This window comes from Sturnus vulgaris, chromosome 32, assembly GCF_052056855.1.
Source record: "Sturnus vulgaris isolate bStuVul1 chromosome 32, bStuVul1.hap1, whole genome shotgun sequence".
NCBI lineage: Eukaryota > Metazoa > Chordata > Aves > Passeriformes > Sturnidae > Sturnus > Sturnus vulgaris.
The window spans coordinates 1,625,496-1,648,551 of NC_142274.1; the positions used below are offsets into that span (position 1 = coordinate 1,625,496).

The 23,056-nt window shown below is 53.1% G+C and overlaps 1 protein-coding gene across 1 annotated transcript; it reads right to left on the reverse strand.

The window, feature by feature from the left end:
* Positions 1 to 21,728: 21,728 nt before the first annotated feature.
* LOC148220694 (olfactory receptor 14J1-like) lies at positions 21,729 to 22,771 on the reverse strand. Its single transcript, XM_088154806.1, has one exon. The coding sequence runs from the start codon at positions 22,769 to 22,771 to the stop codon at positions 21,839 to 21,841; it is 933 nt and encodes a 310-aa protein (XP_088010932.1). The 3' UTR covers positions 21,729 to 21,838.
* Positions 22,772 to 23,056: the final 285 nt, after the last annotated feature.

Here is a 23,056-nt window from a genome sequence, read left to right on the forward strand (position 1 = left end):
GTACGACTCACCAGCAGCCCTGTTATAGATATTTAATACAGACCGTTTTATCCACACTGCCAGCAGGTCGTTGTCTGTCTCATGGAATGCAGGAGATCATCTTGATGGAGTGGAAACTCATGGAACCAAGTGCCCACTGTTTTACAGCAGGGCCTCGTGGAATGCTGGAGACCATTGTGCTGCAAAGGAAATGCAGGGCACAAAGGCTCCACTGTGACTCAGCAGGGCCTCATGGAATCCAAGAGACCTTTGTGATGGAATGGAAACACATGGAACCAAGGCTCTGTTGTGACAAACCTAGGCCTGATGGAACCAAGGAGACCACTGTGGTGCAATGGAATCTCAAGGAACCAAGGGTCAATTGTCAGCACATCAGGTTCTCATAAAGCTAAGGAGAACATTGTGACACAGTAGAATCTCATGGAACCAAGGTCCCATTGTGACAAAGCGCAGCCTGATGGAAACCTGGTGCCACTGGGACATCTCCAGCCTTGGAGGAAGCAAGTGTCCATTGTGACACAGCCTAGTGAATCCCAGGAGAGCCCAGTGAGGCCATCAAATCTTGGGGAGCCAAGTTTCAATTTTAAACACAGTGGAGCCTCATGGAACCCAGGAGAGCATTGTAACTCCATGGAATCACATGGAGGATAATGTCCACTGTTTCATGTTGCAGCCTCTTGGAGCACTGGAAACCATTCTGACACCATGAAAAACTGTGGGAAAAGAGGCTCTCTAGGGACACAGCAGGGCTTCATGGAATGCAAGAGACCATTGTGATGGAGTGGAAACTCATGGAATCAAGTGTCCACTGTTTCATGGTGCGACCTCATGGAACCAAGGAAACCATTGTAGTCCAATTGAATCTCAAAGAAACAAGGGTCAGTTGTCAACTTATTACTGATAAGTAAACCTTTCCAAAAGGAAGGCCTTGTAAAATCATGGCTCAAGCCTGTCACTTTGGCTAAGTAGAAAAGGACTGTGGGAAAGAGACTCAGCTGAATTAGGGATAGAAAAACGTTTCATAATCATTGCATGTTCACGTTGTTGTATGTGGTGGTTGATTGAATTACGTTTGTTATGTGTTAAAACTATGTAACTGATAATGGGCTAAATGCTTTAAAAGGTTAAAAGTTGCCTGGTTTTTGCAATAAAGCGTTTCTCCTTTGCAGCTGCCTGGGGACTCTGCATAACTACAGACCTTCACCCTCATCAGCCCATTGACCAAGTGGGGCCTCATGGCACACAGGTGCCACTGGGACATTGCCAGGCCTAGTGGGAACAAGGCTCCATTATTGCACAGCAGGGCCTCATGGCACCCAGGAGAGCACTGTGACACAATGGGATCTCATGGAAGCAAGTGTCCATTGTGACACAGCAGGACCTCATGGCACCCAGGAGAGCACTGTGACACAATGGGATCTCATGGAAGCAAGTGTCCATTGTGACACAGCAGGGCCTCAGGGCACCCAGGAGAGCACTGTGACACAATGGGATCTCATGGAAGCAAGTGTCCATTGTGACACAGCAGGGCCTCAGGGCACCCAGGAGAGCACTGTGACACAAGGCAGTCTGGGGAACACAAGTGTCACCTGCAAACACAGTGGGGCCTCATAGAAGCCAGGTGCCACTTGGATACTGCCAGGGCACGTGGAACTCAGTGTCCATTGTGACACAGCACAGCCTCATGGACATGGACACAGCAGACCATTGGGACAACCTGGAACCTCACGGATCCAAGGCTCTACATTGACAACGTGGAGCCTCATAGGACACAGGTGCCTCTGGGACACTGCCAGCTCTTGTGGAATCCAGTGTCCATTGTGACACAGCACAGCCTCATGGAAACATGGGGACCATGGTGACACAATGGAATCTCATGGAAGCAACTGTCCATTGTGAACACAGCACAGCCTCATGGAACCCAGGGCAAGTGGGACCGTGCCATGGCTCATGGAAACAAGGGGCCATTGTGACACAGCAGGGCCTCTTGGAACCCAGGAGAACATTGTGAGCAATGGAATCTGATGGAGCCCAGTGTCAACTGTCAAAACAGAAAGACCTCATGGAACCCAAGTGACCATTGTGACTCCATGGAATCTCATGGAACAAACTGTCAGGTGTAACACAGCAGGGTGTCATGGAACACAGGTGCCATTGGGACATTTCTAAGGCTCATGCAAGCATCCACTGTGCCAGAGCCAGGCGTAATGGAACACAGGAGAACATTGTTACCCAACGGAATCTCATGGAACCAAGTGTCCACTGTTTCACAGTGCAGCCTTATGGAGTGGTGGAGACCATTGTGTTGCAATGGAATATCCTTAGACTGTTGTGACAAACCTGGGCTTTATGAAACCAAGGAGACCACTGTGATGCAATCAAATCTCAAGGAACCAAGGGTCAATTGTGAAAACATCAGGATCTCAGGAAAATAAGGAGAACATTGTGACACAGTGGAATCTCATGGAACCAAGTCTTTATTCTGACTGTGGGGCCGAGTAGGAGACAGGTGCCATGGGGACATTGTCAGCTCTTGTGGGATCCAGTGTCCATTGAGACACAGGGCAGGTCATGGAAATACAAGGAGTGTTCTGAGGCAATGAAACCAAGGTCAATTCTGACAGAGAGGGGCCACATGGAACACAAGGGCCACGGAAATATTGCCAGGCCTAGTAGAAATAAGACACCACTGCGGCAGAAAAAGGCCTCATGTGATCTAGGAGAGCACTGTGAAACAATGGAATGTCATGGAAGCAAGTGTCCATTGTGACATGGCAGGGCCTCATGGAACCCCCTGGAACATTGCCAAGGCTTGTGCAAGCAAGGCTCCACTGTGACAAAGGACATCCTCATGGCACCCAGGAGACCATTGTGGCACAATGGATTCTCATGGAACCAAGAATCCATTGGGACAAACCGTGGCCTGATGGAAACCTGGTGCCACTGGGACATCTCCAGCCTTGGAGGAAGCAAATGTCCATTGTGACACAGCACAGCTTTGTGAATCACAGGAGAGCACAGCGACACCGTGGAATCTTGGGGAACCAAGTGTCAATTGTAAACACAGCGGGGACTCATGGACGCCAGGAGAACATTGTGACCCTATAGAATCTCATGGAACCAAGTCTGAATTGTTGCAAAGAGGGACCTCATGGAAACCACTGTGACACTGTGGAAACACTTGGAAGCAAATGTCCACTGTTTCATGTTGCACAAATGAACAAGTTAGAGCTCTGGAGACCATTGCGACACAATGGAAACATGTGGAACAAAGGGTCCCTAGTGACACTGCAGGGCCTCATGGAATGCAAGAGACCACTCTGATGGAATAGAAATGCATGGATTCAAGTGTCCACTGTTTCCCATTGCAACCTCATGGAACCAAGGAGACCATTGTGGTACAATGGAATCTCAAGGAAACACAAGTTAATTATCAACCTATTACTGATGACTAAAACTCCATGTTGGATTCCTGAGCTGTGGACCCACTCAAAACAGGCTCCTCCATAAGATTCAGCCAGGGGGTTTTGCCACCCTGGCCTTGGTTCAAATCTTGCAGCCCCATCCATGGTGGCCCAGCCCCTGTGCAGGCCCAGCCCAGGACAGGAGCATTGCAGGTGGGAACGGCCCCTCTGCCGTGGTGCCCACGGCAGCCCTGGGGCTCTGTGCCCCATGGCCTCCCTGCTGGGCAGCCTCTGCCAGCTCCTGCACAGCCCGTGGCACCTGTGGGCCTGCACTGACAGCCCTGCCCCGGGCTCTGCCGGGCTCTGGGCCAGCACAGAGGCCAGGCAGGGCTGGCCATGGCTGGGAACAGGCCCTGAGCCCTGCAGGAGGATGGAGCTGGGCCACAGCCAAACTCAGCCCAGGCCAAACCTGGGCTCAGCAGCCAGGGCTGGCAAGGGCTGGGGACAGAGGCTGGCAGTGACAAATGTCCTGGGCCCCCTCCCTGCTCTGTGCATGCCACCAAGGGCACAGAGCAGCCTCCTCTCTGGGCCACTTGCCTGTTTGCAATGCCTTGCCCAGGCGCTGGCCCTGCCCCACAAGGCCTGGGCTGAGTCGTGCCCCTGCCCGCTCAGCTAGGCTGAGATGGACACTGCTGCTTTCTCTGGCAGGCTCTCTCAGGCCAGCCCAGCTCCCTGCAAGCTGTGCCAGCTGCCCTGAGCTCTGTGCAGCACCAAGGGCCTCTCCCCAGCACAGCCCAGCCGGCTCTGGCCCCACAGCTCTGCTCAGGCCAGGGGGCTCTGGGCAGTGGCCCCACGGCCTCAGCCCCTGCCAAGGGCACAGCAGCAGCTGCAGCTCAGAGAGGACTCAGCCCCAGCCATGGGGGAAGGTGCTTGGCCAAGGCAAAAGGAGGCTCCCTGTGTGCCCTGCTCCCCTCTCCCTGAGGTCCTGAGAGCTCTGCAGCCCCTCCTGCCATCCCATCTGCCCAGGCCAGAACAACAGCCCCTGCCTTGGGGCCCTCCAGAGCTGCTCCTGCTCCAGGCCCAGGGCCCATCCCAGAGCTGGGGCAGCCAGAAAGCTGTGCCCATTTCTGTTCATTCCTGCTCAGATGAGGATGGATCCTCAGCCACTTGGAGGTTGCTGATGAATTTTACTACTCCAGAGGCCTCTTCTTTCTTGAGCTCTTCAGTTCACAAATTCAGTGACAAAGACAAACTTTTGTTCAAAACAGTGGAACAAGAAAAGTCCCTGGGAATCATTTACGTTATCAATTCTTCTGTGGTTAATTAGACAGATTTCAGAAGTGTATTCCAAGTGACTATACTATATTGTAAACAGTGCAGAGAGAACAGTTTGTCCTGTAAAGATTTCTTTTCCTGTTTCTAGATGGATATAAACAATGTCCCAATTATATTGACCCTCAGAAACCGTCTAATGCAGTCTGTATAGATATGAAAATCAAGACCCGTCATGGCTGACAATCAATCACACTTTGTCCTCACCCCCTCCCCAGCATTTCCCTCATCCAAAAACTGTGACTCCTATGGATCAGGAATGGTGTGGCCAGCAGGAGCAGGGCAGTGACTCTTCTCCTGTGCTCAGCACTGGTTGGGCAGCACCTCGAATGCTGTGTCCAGTTCTGGGCCCCCAATTTAGGAAGGACATGGAGGGGCTGGAGCGTGTCCAGAGACAGACAACAAGGCTGGTGAGAGGTATGGAACACAAGTCCTCTGAGGAGTGGCTGAGGGAGCTGGGGTTGTTTACCCTGGAGAAGAGGAGGCTCAGGCAAGACCCCATCACTCCCTAAAACTCCCTGACAGGAGGGTGCAGCCAGGTGGATGTCGGGGTCTTTTCCCAGAGAACAGTGAAAGGATAAGAGGACACAGCCTTAAAGCTGCACCAAGGGGATGTTTAGGCTGGACATTAGGAAATTAGGAAAAAGGGTGGTTGGGCATTGGATTGGGCTGCCCAGGGAGGTGGGTGAGTCACCATCCCTGGAAGTGTTTCAGGATAGACTGGATGTGGCACTGAGTGCCACGGTCTGTGTGACAAGGTGGTGTTGGGTCACAGGTTGCACTTGATGCTCTCTAAGGTCTTTTCCAGCCTGGGTGATTCTGTGATGATTGTGACACTGCAGGGCCCTGGGGCAGCAAGGGGCCGTTGTGACACTGCAGGGCCTGGTGGAACTGAGAGGACCGTAGTGACACTTTGTACAACATGGCACCACAGAGCCAAGGGGCCACTGTGACACTGTGGGGCCACATGGAAGCAAGGAGTCCATTGTGAGAGTCTGGGTCCTGGTGGAACAACAGAGGCCACTGTGACACTGCAGGGCCCATGGAACCAAGGGGCCAGTGTTGATCCTCAGGGACTCCTGGAATGAAGGAAACATGTTTGACACCATGGTGACCCTTGGGACCAAGAGTCCATTGTGACACTGGAACCAAGGAGAGCATTACTGCACTGTGAGACCTCATGGAACCAAGGATCCATTGTGACACTGCAGGGCCCAAGGATCCATGGGACTTTGTGACACCCTGGGGTCCCATGGAACCAAAGAGACATTGTGACACTGGGAGGCCTCATGGAATCATGGAGACTATTGTAACTATCCAGGAGCTCAAAGAACCATGGTGACATGAAGTTGGCAGGCATAGTGGATGTTCTGGAGGGTTGGAGGGCTCTGCACAGGGGCCTGGACAGGCTGGATCCAGGACCCAAATCCAACATGGTGAGGTTTAACAAGACCAAGTGCTGGGCCCTGCAATTTGGCTACAACAAGCCCTGCAGTGCTACAGGCTGGGGACAGAGTGGCTGGACAGCAGCCAGGCAGAAAGGGACCTGGGGGCACTGATGGACAGCAGGCTGGACATGAGCCAGCAGTGTGCCCAGGTGGCCAAGAAGGCCAGTGGTTCCTGGCCTGGATCAGGAATGGTGTGGCCAGCAGGAGCAGGGCAGTGATTCTTCCCCTGTATTTGGTAGTGGTTGGGCAGAGCCTCTAATGTTGTGGCTGGTTCCAGGTCCCCCAATTTAGGAAGGACATGGAGGGTCTGGAGAGTGTCCAGAGAAGGGCACCAAGGCTGGTGAGGGGTCTGGAGCACAAGTCCTGTGAGGAGTGGCTGAGGTTGCTGGGGATGTTTATCCTGGAAAAGAGGAGGCTCCGGGAGACAAGGTGGTGTCAGGCCACAGGTTGGACTTGATGATCTCCAGGATCTTTTCCAGCCTTGCTGATTCTGTGATTCTCTGAAACCACCCTTGGAGCATGTGCAGGATGAGCCCTGGGCTTCCTCTTCACAAGGTCCAGCAGCCCAGGTCCCTCAGCTTCTCCACACAGGCCCCAAAGCCCATCCTGTCAGTCCTGCAGAGCGTCTCCAGCACCTCCTCAATGCCCAGAACAGAGAGCCCCACACCCAGACACAGCAGCCCAGATGTGCCCCCTTGGCCTGCGGTGCCTCTGGCAAGGGAGCAGCACGAGGTACTGCAGGACCCTGCAGACAATTCCTGAAGCACTTGGAGGATGATCCTGCTCCCCACGGGATGTTCCCATGGTGCCAACTGAGGAACTGAAATGGGGAGTGGGGCCAGAGAGGAAAGGAAAACAGGGATGGACTGTTTGCAGAGGAGGAGATAGGATGGGCAAGAGGAGGAAATCTGCACAAAGAAAGAGTAAAGAAAGCAAAGGTGAAGCAAAGGAAATGTTCAGGGCAGTTTGGGGATGGCTGCCAGGCAGCCCTGCCTCTGAGCAACAACATCTGCATTAGGACAGGAAACTCACAGCTGATGGGAACAAACTTTCTGGCTGACTTCAGAGGCCACAACAAACCTGAGTGGTTTCCCTGCCGTCCCCAGCCCTTGCTGGCCCAGGGGCTGATGGCATTTGTGCTCACTCAGCTCCATGTCCCCACAGCAGCACCATGGGGGTGCTGAGCCTGCTGTGTGCAATGCAAACAGGGGCTCCTGAGCCAGTGCTGCCGTGTGTGTGCCTGCAAGGATGTGGCTCCTGTGTGAGCTGGGGGAGAGGCCAGGGCTGCAGAGGGGGGGATGTTGTTGGCAGGTGCATGAGGATGCTCTGGGACGCTGCCCTGGGGTGTCCAGTGCAGTGGGGATGGATCAGCCCCTGCTCTGCTGCTCCTTGCCAGGGTGTCCCCCTTGCAGGGAGCTTGCAGAGCACCAGCCATGCTGTTTGCCCCCAGCCTGCCCACGGCCAGCCTGGGGCTGCTCCTGGGGCTTTTCTGTGCTCAGCATTGGGCTGGCCAAGTGTTGTGGAGAGAGCCTGGCCAAGGAGCCTGGAGCCCCCAGGCCCTGTCCTGAGGTGTCAGCGCTGCCCCAGCAGTGCCCATGGCCTGTCCCTGCTGCAGCCCTGGCACTGCCACCCCCAGGGCTGTGCCCGGCCCCGAGAGCACTCAGGCCCTGCAGCAACACGAGGGCCAGGAGGGCAGCGGGGCAGTGGCACGGGAGCAGTACTGGCAACACCAAGTGCTGCTGCTGCTGCTGGGCACAGCTGCTGTGCCAGCACTGATCTGCCCCAGCTCTGCACACTGACATTGCTGCTGCGGCTCCAGAGAAGGGAACAAAAGGGGCATCTCTGGAGAAAACTTTGCTGTAAGATTCTTTAGTTCATTTAATGCCATAGAGGGTACAGCTCCTCATTGACACTGTCTGTGGGTCACAGTAAAGGTGGAAAATTTAAAATGAAATATGGCACAAGCAATGGCATTTCTTTGTGGAATATATTGAAAAACTAAAACAAAGAAAAAGAAAGAACAAAACAACAACTAAACCAACAAGAACAATCAAATATGACTTCGATTACAAGTGATTGCATAAATTGGCCAGCAGTTTAATGTTCCTGAAACCATCCAGTCATCAGTGTCCACACTGCAGCCTTGAGCTCCTGGTTCCTGAGGCTGTAGATGAGAGGGTTCAGGGCTGGAGGCACCACTGAGTACAGAACTGACAGGGACAAATCCAGGGATGGGGAGGAGATGGATGGGGGCTTCAGGTTCGCAAACACTGCAGTGCTGAGGAACAGGGAGACCACAGCCAGGTGAGGGAGGCAGGTGGAAAAGGCTTTGTGCCGTCCCTGCTCTGAGGGGATCCTCAGCACAGCCCTGAAGATCTGCACATAGGAGAAAACAATGAACACAAAACAGCCAAGTGTTAAGCAGGCACTAACACCAAGAAGCCCAAGTTCCCTGAGGTAGGATTTGGAGCAGGAGAGCTTGAGGATCTGGGGCACCTCACAGTAGAACTGGCCCAGGGCATTGCCCTTGCACAGGGGCAGGGAAAACGTATTGGCCGTGTGCAGCAGAGCACTGAGAAAGGCACTGGCCCAGGCAGCTGCTGCCATGTGGGCACAAGCTCTGCTGCCCAGGAGGGTCCCGTAGTGCAGGGGTTTGCAGATGGACACGTAGCGGTCGTAGCACATGATGGTCAGGAGGGAAAATTCTGCTGACATGAAGAACATAAAGTAAAAGAGCTGAGCAGCACATCCTTCATAGGAGATGTGTCTGGTGTTCCAGAGGGAATTGTGCATGGCTTTGGGGACAGTGGTGCAGATGGAGCCCAGGTCGCTGAGGGCCAGGTTGAGCAGGAAGAAGAACATGGGGGTGTGCAGGTGGTGGCCGCAGGCTACGGCGCTGATGATGAGGCCGTTGGCCAGGAGGGCAGCCAGGGAGATGGTCAGGAAGAGGCAGAAGTGCAGGAGCTGCAGCTGCCGCGAGTCTGCCAATGCCAGCAGGAGGAAGTGGCTGATGGAGCTGCTGTTGGACATTTCCTCACTCTGGACATGGGAACTTGTTCATGGAGAAAAAGTTATTGAGGAGTTAGAAGAGATGACTGTACCAAAATCAAAACCATTTCCCATACACCCTCCGCTGTAACACACACAAACATATTTTGGTGTTTCAAAGTTCTGAGGTTTTCGTTTTAAGCTCCCCCCATGTCTCTCCTGGTATTCTTGGATATCAGAAACCCTCAGCATTTCTGCTGCCCTCTGGTAGAGCAGAGTGAGTTCCTTGAGGCAAGATGATCAATGGAGACTGAGGGAAAATGATCTGTCCCTTCATTCTGTTCAGAATTTCTCTGGGCTTTCATATTTCTCAAATGGAGGATGTTCACACTCCCGTGTTCTCCATAAAGATCACCAGATATGGCTGAGAGCAGATAGATCCACCACAGCCCAGCACCATTTTTCTATCCAAGTATTCACATTGCTCATTTCACCACCCCAACAACATTTTCAGTGTCAGAACACCTCTCCTGTTCGTCTTAGGTGTTTCAGATAACACAAAGATACTTTAGGAGAGGTTTGCATCATGGATTGAAGCTCCCAGCTTGGACTGAAATCTCAGAGACATTTCCAAGTGTCCCAGTGATGGCATTGGAGTAAGGCAGATCCAGCTCCTTCCCCAGCTGCACTGACAGCATTGCCCACAGCCAGGCACTGGGGACAGCGTCACCCTGAGCCAGCTGTGCCCCCTCCCAGAGCCCCCAGTGCCGGGCAGCTGCTCCCAGCCCTGTGCTCTGCAGAGGGAACTGGGCCCGGGGCTGCAGAGCTGCCCCACGGCTCTGCTGCAGCTCTGCCTGCACAGGAGGGGCTTCACACCTTGGACCCCCGGCCCTGAGGGCAGAGGCTTGGCTGGGGGACAGGAGTGAGGGGGCTTGTTCAGAGGGAGGGGCTGCACTGCAGGGGATCCTATGGAAATCTCTGAACTCTCCCTGCCACCACATTTCTGGGTTTTGTTTTCTCTCGTTGCCTGATCTTCTCTCTGTGTCCTGGGGATTTTCCTGTAGTTGTTTCCCTGTGCCTGATCTCTCCCTGCCAGCACTCACAGCTCCCAAATCTCTGTGCACTCTCCTTGGCCCTACAGAACCCTGCCTGTTTGCAGGGCACTGGCTTGGGGCAGGTTCTGTTTGCAGCTTAGAGAAAGGACAGGTCAGACGGAGCCTGATGGGTCCAGCAGAGGGGATGCTGGTGCTGTGCATGGGCAGAGTGACTGAAAACACATCAGGAATCGCCTGTGAGACTATTGATCACTAAAAGTAACACTTCGGATGTCTCAAGCACTTATCAACATTTATAATATCTTTAATATTTATACACCCCTTCCCACTGTCCTCCAATAGTAGGAAACTGAATACAAAGTCTTAGGAAATGTCTTCATTTTTATCAAAATCTTTGTCTTGGAAATATTCTATGACTGATCATAAACCCACAACATGTCAGAGCTTCATGAGAATTTCACCTCGTCTCCCCCAGAAACACTCAGAGAGTTGTACTCACCGAGTCTGCAGGCATTGGGATGTTCCAGCTTTAGGAGATGACTGCAGGAGCTGCAGCTGCATTGTCCTGCAGCCAGAGGCTTCCTGTGTCAAGGGCTGGGAGTGATTCTGCCCCAGGCATTTCTGAGCACCTTACCAGTCCTGACTGATTGAAGCTCTCTGTGCCTCTGTGCTGTGCCTGGGGTGGCTGCAGGCAGTGCCCCAGCCCTGCTGGCCTGTGCACAGGAGCTGCTCATGAAGAGAAAGGTGTTTTTGAAACTCTTCTTGGTTGCCAGGATATCCCTCTGTGCCAGGAGCCCAGCCCAGCTCATCAGCACAGACACAGCACAAGGACTTTAATGACCCTCTTGGGGTTTGTGCTGAGGCCCTGAACATCAGTCCCTGAGAGGGAGCTGAAGAAACCTCTCAAGAACTCCAAGTCACAATCAAACTCCAAAATTTCCTAAAGTTTTAATGGGTCCCACTGAGAGACAAAACTGAGAAAGTATCTCCAGATTCCAGTCAGAGCAGGAAATTGGAGGCAGAGATGACAGGTGGGGACAAAGAGAAGCCAAGTCTTGGTGCCCTGGGGCACAGCAGGGTCTGTGCCACCAAGGGCTGGGAGGAGACACCTTGTCCTGAGCCACTGGGGCCTCCTGGCACAGCCCCAGCAAGGCTGGCCACTGGCACCCCTTGTCCTGCCCTCAGCATCCCCCCACATCCCAGTGGCCTCAGGGATCTGCTGGGACGAGTCCCTGGGGAGCCTTGGTCAGGAATGGCCCTGGAGGCTCCTTCATGCTCCCAGGGACTGCAGGTTTTTCAGAGGACTTTGGGTTTTGCTTTTGCCTTGGAGTCTCTGAGAACTTTGTGCAATCATGGCCTCCAATTATCTGCTTTAATTAGTCTCTTGAGGGCCTTTCTCAGTAACAACACTCAGTGGAGCTCATTAATGCTTCAAGGTACTTCAGTTTTTTAAGGTACTTTCTTTTTTCCTTTCTTCTCTCAGTCTCTCAGAGGTTTTTGGGTAATCATGGCCTCCCATTCCTTCCTCCAATGAGTCCATGAGGAGCCTGTGTTGGGGATGGACCTCAGTGGGACCCATTAATGCTTTGAGACACTTTGGGGTTTTCTTTTGACTTGGACTCCTGGAAAGGTTTCTGCAATCTCCTCTCAGGCTCTGAGGTTCAAGGGTTCAGCACCAAATGCACCAAGGGGCTGATTGGGATCAAGCAAATCCTGACAAACCATGGCTCTGCCTTGATTTCCCTCTGGTCTGGTGCCATTTATTAGGAAGATTTTCAAATCCAGTTATGGTGAAATATTTCCAAGAGCTTCTAAGAAATACCCATTCCTATTTTGAAGGGTGTATTTCATTGCTTTGTCTTTAGAGCAGAGGTGATTGCAGCATTCTGTGATTGATATTGATCCAGGGTCTCTCCTCAGGAGGTCTGGCCTGCTCACAGAAGCTGTGCCTTGAGGTCTGAGCCAGTGTGCACAACCTTGCTCCACATTCCCCAAGCCCATTCTGTCTGTCCTCACTCACCTGGGACCTGCTTTGCTTGGAGAACTGGCTACATTCAGGAAAAAGATGGTTTTCCTTTTTTTTTTTTTTTTTTTTTTTTTAAATCTAAAACCCCCAAATTTCCTCATTGAAAAGAGACACCTTTGATTAGTGTGTGTCAGCCCAAGCTGAAACCATTGAAGTTCCCCTTCCCCAAGGAAGAACCATGCAAGAACTCTTTTGGGCCTTTGGACTCATTGCTTCTATGAGGCCTTGCTGTGCCACCATGCAGTCTTGGTTCTGTGAGGTTCTGTTCTGTCACATGGACTTTTGGTTCCTTGGGTGTCCTTATTCTCAACAATGGTCTCTGTAGTTCCAAAGTGTCACAATGGACCCTTGGTTCCACGAGGTTCCTCAGTGTCAAAATGGAATCCTTGATTGCATGGGGCCCCAAAGTGTCACCATGGTCTCCTTGGCTCCACAAGGCCAGGCAGTGTCACAATGGCTCACAGGTTCCATGGGCCCCACAATGTCACAGTGGACCCTTGGTCCCATGAGTTTTCATTGTGTGACAATGGTCTCCTTGGATCTGCAGTGTCACAATGGTTCTTTGGCTTCATGTCCCCCATTGTGTCACAATGAACTCTTGGTTCCATGGGGCCCCACAGTGTCACAGGGGTTTCCTTGGTTCTGTGATGTTCTGCAGTGTCACAATGGATGTTTGGTTCCATGTACTCCACACTGTCACAGGGGTCTCCTTTTCCCTGTGGTAACCAGCAGAGCCAAATGCCTGGGAAGAAGGAGGGGAGGACATTTGGAATGATGGTTTTTGTCTTCCCAGGGCACAGTGACGTGGGGTGGGGCCCTGCTGTCCTGGAGATGGCTGAACACCGGCCTGCCCATGGCAGGGCTGAGAGACAACAACCTCTGTGCATGGAACTACAACAGCAGAGAGCTCAGGCTGAAGGCTGGGTTTAAAAGACTGTCACCATCACAGGAAACATGAATGTGAGAGGAAAGATGTGTGTTCATGTCTTTACAAATCATTTGGTGTGTGAAGGGATGGGTGTTAATGTCTTTGAAATGGGTTGTAACATTTCTACTGACTTTCAGCAGCAGGTTTGTTACCAGGCCCAGAGAGCTTGGCTCCTCAAACAGACAAGAGTCTGCACAAGGCTGAACTTCTGAACTTTGGGGGGAAATGCCAGGTTCAAGGGGGGATATGGGGCAGGATGTTCAGGAAGGCTTTACCTTCCTAGTGCCTCGGCCAGTGGGGAAAGGAAGAGGGCAACGTGCAGCCGGGAGTTCAGGATAAAAGGAGGCTGCGCCCTCTGAAACCTGGAGAGAGAAAACCCTGCAGGCATGTGCCCTGGTGAACTCTCTCCCTTTATTCAAATAAAGTTGAAGGACTGCTCTGTCTCCTTTTTGGACATAAACCTCTGGTGTTTGTGGATTCTCCTGACAGTGACAAGAGGGAATCTCATGGAACCAAGTGTCCACAGTTTCATGGTGCAGCCTCACAGAGCGCTGGAGACCATTGTGTCACAATGGGAACACATGGAACAAAGGCTCCATAGTGACACTGCAGGGCCTCATGGAATGCAAGAGATCATCCTGATGGAATGGAAACTCATGGATCCAAATGCCCACTGTTTTACAGCAGGGCCTCGTGGAATGCTGGAGACCATTGTGCTGCAAAGGAAATGCAGGGCACAAAAGCTCCATTGTGACAAACCTGGGCCTGATGGAACCAAGGAGACCACTGTGGTGCAATGGAATCTCATGGAACCAAGGGTCAATTGTCAGCACATCAGGTTCTCATAAAGCTAAGGAGAACATTGTGACACAGTAGAATCTCATGGAACCACGGTCCCATTGTGACAAAGCACAGCCTTATGGAAACCTGGTGCCACTGGGACATCTCCAGCCTTGGAGGAAGCAAGTGTCCATTGTGACACAGCCTAGTGAATCCCAGGAGAGCCCAGTGAGGCCATCAAATCTTGGAGATCCAAGTTTCAATTTTAAACACAGTGGAGCCTCATGGAACCCAGGAGAGCATTGTAACTCCATGGAATCACATGGAGGATAATGTCGACTGTTTCATGTTGCAGCTTGTTGGAGCACTGGAAACCATTCTGACACCATGAAAAATTGTGGAAAAAGAGGCTCTCTAGGGACACAGCAGGGCTTCATGGAATGCAAGAGATTATTGTGATGGAGTGGAAACTCATGGAATCAAGTGTCCACTGTTTCATGGTGCGACCTCATGGAACCAAGGAAACCATTGTAGTCCAATTGAATCTCAAAGAAACAAGGGTCAGTTGTCAACTTATTACTGATAAGTAAACCTTTCCAAAAGGAAGGCCTTGTAAAATCATGGCTCAAGCCTGTCACTTTGGCTAAGTAGAAAAGGACTGTGGGAAAGAGACTCAGCTGAATTAGGGATAGAAAAACGTTTCATAATCATTGCATGTTCACGTTGTTGTATGTGGTGGTTGATTGAATTACGTTTGTTATGTGTTAAAACTATGTAACTGATAATGGGCTAAATGCTTTAAAAGGTTAAAAGTTGCCTGGTTTTTGCAATAAAGCGTTTCTCCTTTGCAGCTGCCTGGGGACTCTGCATAACTACAGACCTTCATCCTCATCAGCCCATTGACCAAGTGGGGCCTCATGGCACACAGGTGCCACTGGGACATTGCCAGGCCTAGTGGGAACAAGGCTCCATTATTGCACAGCAGGGCCTCATGGCACCCAGGAGAGCACAGTGACACAATGGGATCTCATGGAAGCAAGTGTCCATTGTGACACAGCAGGGCCTCATGGCACCCAGGAGAGCACTGTGACACAATGGGATCTCATGGAAGCAAGTGTCCATTGTGACACAGCAGGGCCTCATGGCACCCAGGAGAGCACTGTGACACAAGGCAGTCTGGGGAACACAAGTGTCACCTGCAAACACAGTGGGGCCTCATAGAAGCCAGGTGCCACTTGGATACTGCCAGGGCACGTGGAACTCAGTGTCCATTGTGACACAGCACAGCCTCATGGACATGGACACAGCAGACCATTGGGACAACCTGGAATCTCATGGATCCAAGGCTCTACATTGACAACGTGGAGCCTCATGGGACACAGGTGCCTCTGGGACACTGCCAGCTCTTGTGGAATCCAGTGTCCATTGTGACACAGCACAGCCTCATGGAAACATGGGGACCATGGTGACACAATGGAATCTCATGGAAGCAAGTGTCAATTGTGAACACAGCACAGCCTCATGGAACCCAGGGCAAGTGGGACCGTGCCATGGCTCATGGAAACAAGGGGCCATTGTGACACAGCAGGGCCTCTTGGAACCCAGGAGAACATTGTGAGCAATGGAATCTGATGGAGCCAAGTGTCAATTGTCAAAACAGAAAGACCTCATGGAACCCAAGTGACCATTGTGACTCCATGGAATCTCATGGAACAAACTGTCAGGTGTAACACAGCAGGGTGTCATGGAGCACAGGTGCCATTGGGACATTTCTAAGGCTCATGCAAGCATCCACTGTGCCAGAGCCAGGCGTAATGGAACACAGGAGAACATTGTTACCCAATGGAATCTCATGGAACCAAGTGTCCACTGTTTCACAGTGCAGCCTTATGGAGTGGTGGAGACCATTGTGTTGCAATGGAATATCCTTAGACTGTTGTGACAAACCTGGGCTTTATGAAACCAAGGAGACCACTGTGATGCAATCGAATCTCAAGGAACCAAGGGTCAATTGTGAAAACATCAGGATCTCAGGAAAATAAGGAGAACATTGTGACACAGTGGAATCTCGTGGAACCAAGTCTTTATTCTGACTGTGGGGCCGAGTAGGAGACAGGTGCCATGGGGACATTGTCAGCTCTTGTGGGATCCAGTGTCCATTGAGACACAGGGCAGGTCATGGAAATACAAGGAGTGTTCTGAGGCAATGAAACCAAGGTCAATTCTGACAGAGAGGGGCCACATGGAACACAAGGGCCATGGAAATATTGCCAGGCCTAGTAGAAACAAGACACAACTGTGGCAGAAAAAGGCCTCATGTGATCTAGGAGAGCACTGTGAAATAATGGAATCTCATGGAAGCAAGTGTCCATTGTGACATGGCAGGGCCTCATGGAACCCCCTGGGACATTGCCAAGGCTTGTGCAAGCAAGGCTCCACTGTGACAAAGGACATCCTCATGGCACCCAGGAGACCATTGTGGCACAATGGATTCTCATGGAACCAAGAATCCATTGGGACAAACCGTGGCCTGATGGAAACCCAGTGCCACTGGGACATCTCCAGCCTTGGAGGAAGCAAGTGTCCATTGTGACACAGCACAGCTTTGTGAATCACAGGAGAGCACAGTGACACCATGGAATCTTGGGGAGCCAAGTGTCAATTGTAAACACAGCGGGGACTCATGGACGCCAGGAGAACATTGTGACCCTATAGAATCTCATGGAACCAAGTCTGAATTGTTGCAAAGAGGGACCTCATGGAAACCACTGTGACACCGTGGAAACACTTGGAAGCAAATGTCCACTGTTTCATGTTGCACAAATGAACAAGTTAGAGCTCTGGAGACCATTGCGACACAATGGAAACATGTGGAACAAAGGGTCCCTAGTGACACTGCAGGGCCTCATGGAATGCAAGAGACCACTCTGATGGAATAGAAATGCATGGATTCAAGTGTCCACTGTTTCCCATTGCAACCTCATGGAACCAAGGAGACCATTGTGGTACAATGGAATCTCAAGGAAACACGAGTTAATTGTCAACCTATTACTGATGACTAAAACTCCATGTTGGATTCCTGAGTTGTGGACCCACTCAAAACAGGCTCCTCCATAAGGTGCAGCCAGGGGGTTTTGTCACCCTGGCCTCGGATCAAATCTTGCAGCCCCAGCCATGGTGGCCCAGCCCCTGTGCAGGCCCAGCCCAGGACAGGAGCATTGCAGGTGGGAATGGCCCCTCTGCCTGGTGCCCATAACAGCCCTGGGGCTCTGTGCCCCATGGCCTCCCTGCTGGGCAGCCTCTGCCAGCTCCTGCACAGCCCGTGGCACCTGTGGGCCTGCACTGACAGCCCTGCCCCGGGCTCTGCCGGGCTCTGGGCCAGCACAGAGGCCAGGCAGGGCTGGTCATGGTCAGGAACAGGCCCTGAGCCCTGCAGGAGGATGGAGGTGGGCCACAGCCAAACTCAGCCCAGGCCAAACCTGGGCTCAGCAGCCAGGGCTGGCAAGGGCTGGGGACAGAAGCTGGCAGTGACAAATGTCCTGGGCCCCCTCCCTGCTCTGTGCATGCCACCAAGGGCACAGAGCAGCCTCCTCTCTGGGCCACTTGCCTGTTTGCAATGCCTTCCCCAGGCGCTGGCCCTGCCCCACAAGGCCTGGGCTGAGTCCTGCCCCTGCCCGCTCAGCCAGGCTGACATGGACACTGCTGCTTTCTCTGGCAGGCTCTCTCAGGCCAGCCCAGCTCCCTGCAAGCTGTGCCAGCTGCCCTGAGCTCTGTGCAGCACCAAGGGCCTCTCCCCAGCACAGCCCAGCCGGCTCTGGCCCCACAGCTCTGCTCAGGCCAGGGGGCTCTGGGCAGTGGCCCCACGGCCTCAGCCCCTGCCAAGGACACAGCAGCAGCTGCAGCTCGGAGAGGACTCAGCCCCAGCCATGGGGGAAGGTGCTTGGCCAAGGCAAAAGGAGGCTCCCTGGGTGCCCTGCTCCCCTCTCCCTGAGCTCCTGAGAGCTCTGCAGCCCCTCCTGCCATCCCATCTGCCCAGGCCAGAACAACAGCCCCTGCCTTGGGGCCCTCCAGAGCTGCTCCTGCTCCAGGCCCCATCCCAGAGCTGGGGCAGCCAGAAAGCTGTGCCCATTTCTGTTCATTCCTGCTCTGATGAGGATGGATCCTCAGCCACTTGGAGGTTGCTGATGAATTTTACTACTCCAGAGGCCTCTTCTTTCTTGAGCTCTTCAGTTCACAAATTCAGTGACAAAGACAAACTTTTGTTCAAAACACCCAAACAAGAAAAGTCCCTGGGAATCATTTACGTTATCAATTCTTCTGTGGTTAATTAGACAGATTTCAGAAGTGTATTCCAAGTGACTATACTATATTGTAAACAGTGCAGAGAGAACAGTTTGTCCTGTAAAGATTTCTTTTCCTGTTTCTAGATGGATATATACAATGTTCCAATTATATTGAGCCTCAGAAACCGTCTAATGCAGTCTGTATAGATATGAAAATCAAGACCCGTCATGGCTGACAATCAATCACACTTTGTCCTCACCCCCTCCCCTGCATTTCCCTCATCCAAAAACTGTGACTCCTATGGATCAGGAATGGTGTGGCCAGCAGGAGCAGGGCAGTGACTCTTCTCCTGTGCTCAGCACTGGTTGGGCAGCACCTCGAATGCTGTGTCCAGTTCTGGGCCCCCAATTTAGGAAGGACATGGAGGGGCTGGAGCGTGTCCAGAGACAGACAACAAGGTTGGTGAGGGGTCTGGAACACAAGTCCTCTGAGGAGTGCCTGAGGGAGCTGGGGATGTTTATCCTGGAGAAGAGGAGGCTCAGGCAAGACCCCATCACTCCCTAAAACTCCCTGACAGGAGGGTGCAGCCAGGTGGATGTTGGGGTCTATTCCCAGAGAACAGTGAAAGGATAAGAGGACACAGCCTTAAAGCTGCACCAAGGGGATGTTTAGGCTGGACATTAGGAAATTAGGAAAAAGGGTGGTTGGGCATTGGAATGGGCTGCCCAGGGAGGTGGGTGAGTCACCATCCCTGGAAGTGTTTCAGGATGGACTGGATGTGGCACTGAGTGCCATGGTCTGGGTGACAAGGTGGTGTTGGGTCACAGGTTGCACTTGATGCTCTCCACGGTCTTTTCCAGCCTGGGTGATTCTGTGATGATTGTGACACTGCAGGGCCCTGGGGAACCAAGGGGCCATTGTGACACTGCAGGGCCTCATGGGACTGAGAGGACCATAGTGACACTGTGTACAACATGGCACCACAGAGCCAAGGGGCCACTGTGACACTGTGGGGCTACATGGAAGCAAGGAGTCCATTGTGAGAGTCTGGGTCCTGGTGGAACCACAGAAGCCATTGTGACACTGCAGGGCCCATGGAACCAAGGGGCCAGTGTTGCTCCTCAGGGACTCCTGGAATGAAGGAAACATGTTTGACACCATGGTGACCCTTGGGACCAAGAGGCCATTGTGACACTGTGGAACCAAGGAGAGCATTGCTGCACTGTGAGACCCCATGGAACCAAGGATCCATTGTGACACTGCAGGGCCCAAGGATCCATGGGACTTTGTGACACCCTGGGGTGCCATGGAACCAAAGAGACATTGTGACACTGGGAGGCCTCATGGAATCATGGAGACTATTGTAACTATCCAGGAGCTCAAGGAACCATGGTGACATGAAGTTGGCAGGCATAGTGGATGTTCTGGAGGGTTGGAGGGCTCTGCACAGGGACCTGGACAGGCTGGATCCAGGACCCAAATCCAACATGGTGAGGTTTAACAAGACCAAGTGCTGGGCCCTGCAATTTGGCTACAACAAGCCCTGCAGTGCTACAGGCTGGGGACAGAGTGGCTGGACAGCAGCCAAGCAGAAAGGGACCTGGGGGCACTGATGGACAGCAGGCTGGACATGAGCCAGCAGTGTGCCCAGGTGGCCAAGAAGGCCAATGGCTCCTGGCCTGGATCAGGAATGGTGTTGCCAGCAGGAGCAGGGCAGTGATTCTTCCCCTGTATTTGGTAGTGGTTGGGCAGAGCCTCGAGTGTTGTGGCTGGTTCCAGGTCCCCCAATTTAGGAAGGACATGGAGGGTCTGGAGAGTGTCCAGAGAAGGGCACCAAGGCTGGTGAGGGGTCTGGAGCACAAGTCCTGTGAGGAGTGGCTGAGGTTGCTGGGGATGTTTATCCTGGAAAAGAGGAGGCTCCGGGAGACAAGGTGGTGTCAGGCCACAGGTTGGACTTGATGATCTCCAGGATCTTTTCCAGCCTTGCTGATTCTGTGATTCTCTGAAACCACCCTTGGAGCATGTGCAGGATGAGCCCTGGGCTTCCTCTTCACAAGGTCCAGCAGCCCAGGTCCCTCAGCTTCTCCACACAGGCCCCAAAGCCCATCCTGCCAGTTTTGCAGAGCCTCTCCAGCCCCTCCTCAATGCCCAGAACAGGGAGCCCCACACCCAGACACAGCAGCCCAGATGTGCCACCCTGGCCTGTGGTGCCTCTGGCAAGGGAGTAGCACGAGGCACTGCAGGACCCTGCAGACAATTCCTGCAGCACTTGGAGGATGATCCTGCTCCCCAAGGGATGTTCCCATGGTGCCAACTGAGGAACTGAAATGGGGAGTGGGGCCAGAGAGGAAAGGAAAACAGGGATGGACTGTTTGCAGAGGAGGAGATAGGATGGGCAAGAGGAGGAAATCTACACAAAGAAAGAGTAAAGAAAGCAAAGGTGAAGCAAAGGAAATGTTCAGGGCAGTTTGGGGATGGCTGCCAGGCAGCCCTGCCTCTGAGCAACAACGTCTGCAGTGGGACAGGAAACTCACAGCTGATGGGAACAAACTTTCTGGCTGACTTCAGAGGCCACAACAAACCTGAGTGGTTTCCCTGCTGTCCCCAGCCCTTGCTGGCCCAGGGGCTGATGGCATTTGTGCTCACTCAGCTCCATGTCCCCACAGCAGCACCATGGGGGTGCTGACCCTGCTGTGTGCAATGCAAACAGGGGCTCTTGAGCCAGTGCTGCCGTGTGTGTGCCTGCAAGGATGCGGCTCCTGTGTGAGCTGGGGGAGAGGCCAGGGCTGCAGAGGGGGGATGTTGTTGGCAGGTGCATGAGGATGCTCTGGGACGCTGCCCTGGGGTGTCCAGTGCAGTGGGGATGGATCAGCCCCTGCTCTGCTGCTCCTTGCCAGGGTGTCCCACTTGCAGGGACCTTGCAGAGCACCAGCCATGCTGTTTGCCCCCAGCCTGCCCATGGCCAGCCTGGGGCTGCTCCCGGGGCTTTTCTGTGTTCAGCATTGGGCTGGCCAAGTGTTGTGGAGAGAGCCTGGCCAAGGAGCCTGGAGCCCCCAGGCCCTGCCCTGAGGCGTCAGCGCTGCCCCAGCAGTGCCCATGGCCTGTCCCTACTGCAGCCCTGGCACTGCCACCCCCAGGGCTGTGCCCGGCCCCGAGAGCACTCAGGCCCTGCAGCAACACGAAGGCCAGGAGGGCAGCGGGGCAGTGGCACGGGAGCAGCACTGGCAACACCAAGTGCTGCTGCTGCTGGGCACAGCTGCTGTGCCAGCACTGATCTGCCCCCAGCTCTGCACACAGACATTGCTGCTGCGGCTCCAGAGAAGGGAACAAAAAGGGCATCTCTGGATAAAACTTTGCTGTAAGATTCTTTAGTTCATTTAATGCCATAGAGGGTACAGCTCCTCATTGACACTGTGGGTCACAGTAAAGGTGGAAAAATTTAAAATGAAATATGACACAAGCAATGGCATTTCTTTGTGGAATATATTGAAAAACTAAAACAAAGAAAAAGAAAGAACAAACCAACAACCAAACCAACAAGAATAATCAAATATGACTTTGATTACAAGTGATTGCATAAATTGGCCAGCAGTTTAATGTTCCTGAAAACATCCAGTCATCAGTGTCCACACTGCAGCCTTGAGCTCCTGGTTCCTGAGGCTGTAGATGAGAGGGTTCAGGGCTGGAGGAACCACTGAGTACAGAACTGACAGGGACAAATCCAGGGACGGGGAGGAGATGGATGGGGGCTTCAGGTTCGCAAACACTGCAGTGCTTAGGAACAGGGAGAGCACAGCCAGGTGAGGGAGGCAGGTGGAAAAGGCTTTGTGCCGTCCCTGCTCTGAGGGGATCCTCAGCACAGCCCTGAAGATATGCACATAGGAGAAAACAATGAACACAAAACAACCGAGTCCTAAACAGGCAGTAACAGCAAGAAGCCCAAGTTCCCTGCGGCTAGAGTGTGAGCAGGAGAGCTTGAGGATCTGGGGGATTTCACAGAAGAACTGGCCCAGGACATTGCCCTTGCACAGGGGCAGGGAAAATGTATTGGCTGTGTGCAGCAGAGCACTGAGAAAGGCACTGGCCCAGGCAGCTGCTGCCATGTGGGCACAAGCTCTGCTGCCCAGGAGGGTCCCGTAGTGCAGGGGTTTGCAGATGGACACGTAGCGGTCGTAGCACATGATGGTCAGGAGGAAATACTCTGCTCCAAGGAAGAACAGAAAGAAAAAGAGCTGAGCTGCACATCCTGAGTAGGAGATGTGTCTGGTGTTCCAGAGGGAATTGTGCATGGCTTTGGGGACAGTGGTGCAGATGAAGCCCAGGTCGCTGAGGGCCAGGTTGAGCAGGAAGAAGAACATGGGGGTGTGCAGGTGGTGGCCGCAGGCTACGGCACTGATGATGAGGCCGTTGGCCAGGAGGGCAGCCAGGGAGATGGCCAGGAAGAGGCAGAAGTGCAGGAGCTGCAGCTGCCGCGAGTCTGCCAATGGCAGCAGGAGGAAGTGGCTGATGGAGCTGATGTTGGACATTTGATGTGTCTCAGCATGGGGATCTGTAAGAAGAGTAATCATGGAATAGTTCAGTATGGAGAGGACTTGAAATATCCCAGCCCAGCTTGGTGGCACTTTCCCTCCACTGCCTGCCCAGGGCTCTGTGCCTGGAGCTGTCCCTGCCAGCAGCTGCTTCCCTGTGCCCAGGGCTGGGCCCTGCCATTGCTGCCAGAGCCCAGCCCAGCCCTGGGGTCTCAGCTCTGCCCTGCAGACCCCTCCCAGCACAGGACACTGCCCAGGGCCAGCTCTTCCTCTGCAGTCTCT

What these genes read in the sequence shown, in the direction of transcription:
- LOC148220694 (XM_088154806.1), bottom strand. Translation starts at nt 22,771, where the DNA reads ATGTCCAACATCAGCTCCATCAGCCACTTCCTCCTGCTGCCATTGGCA.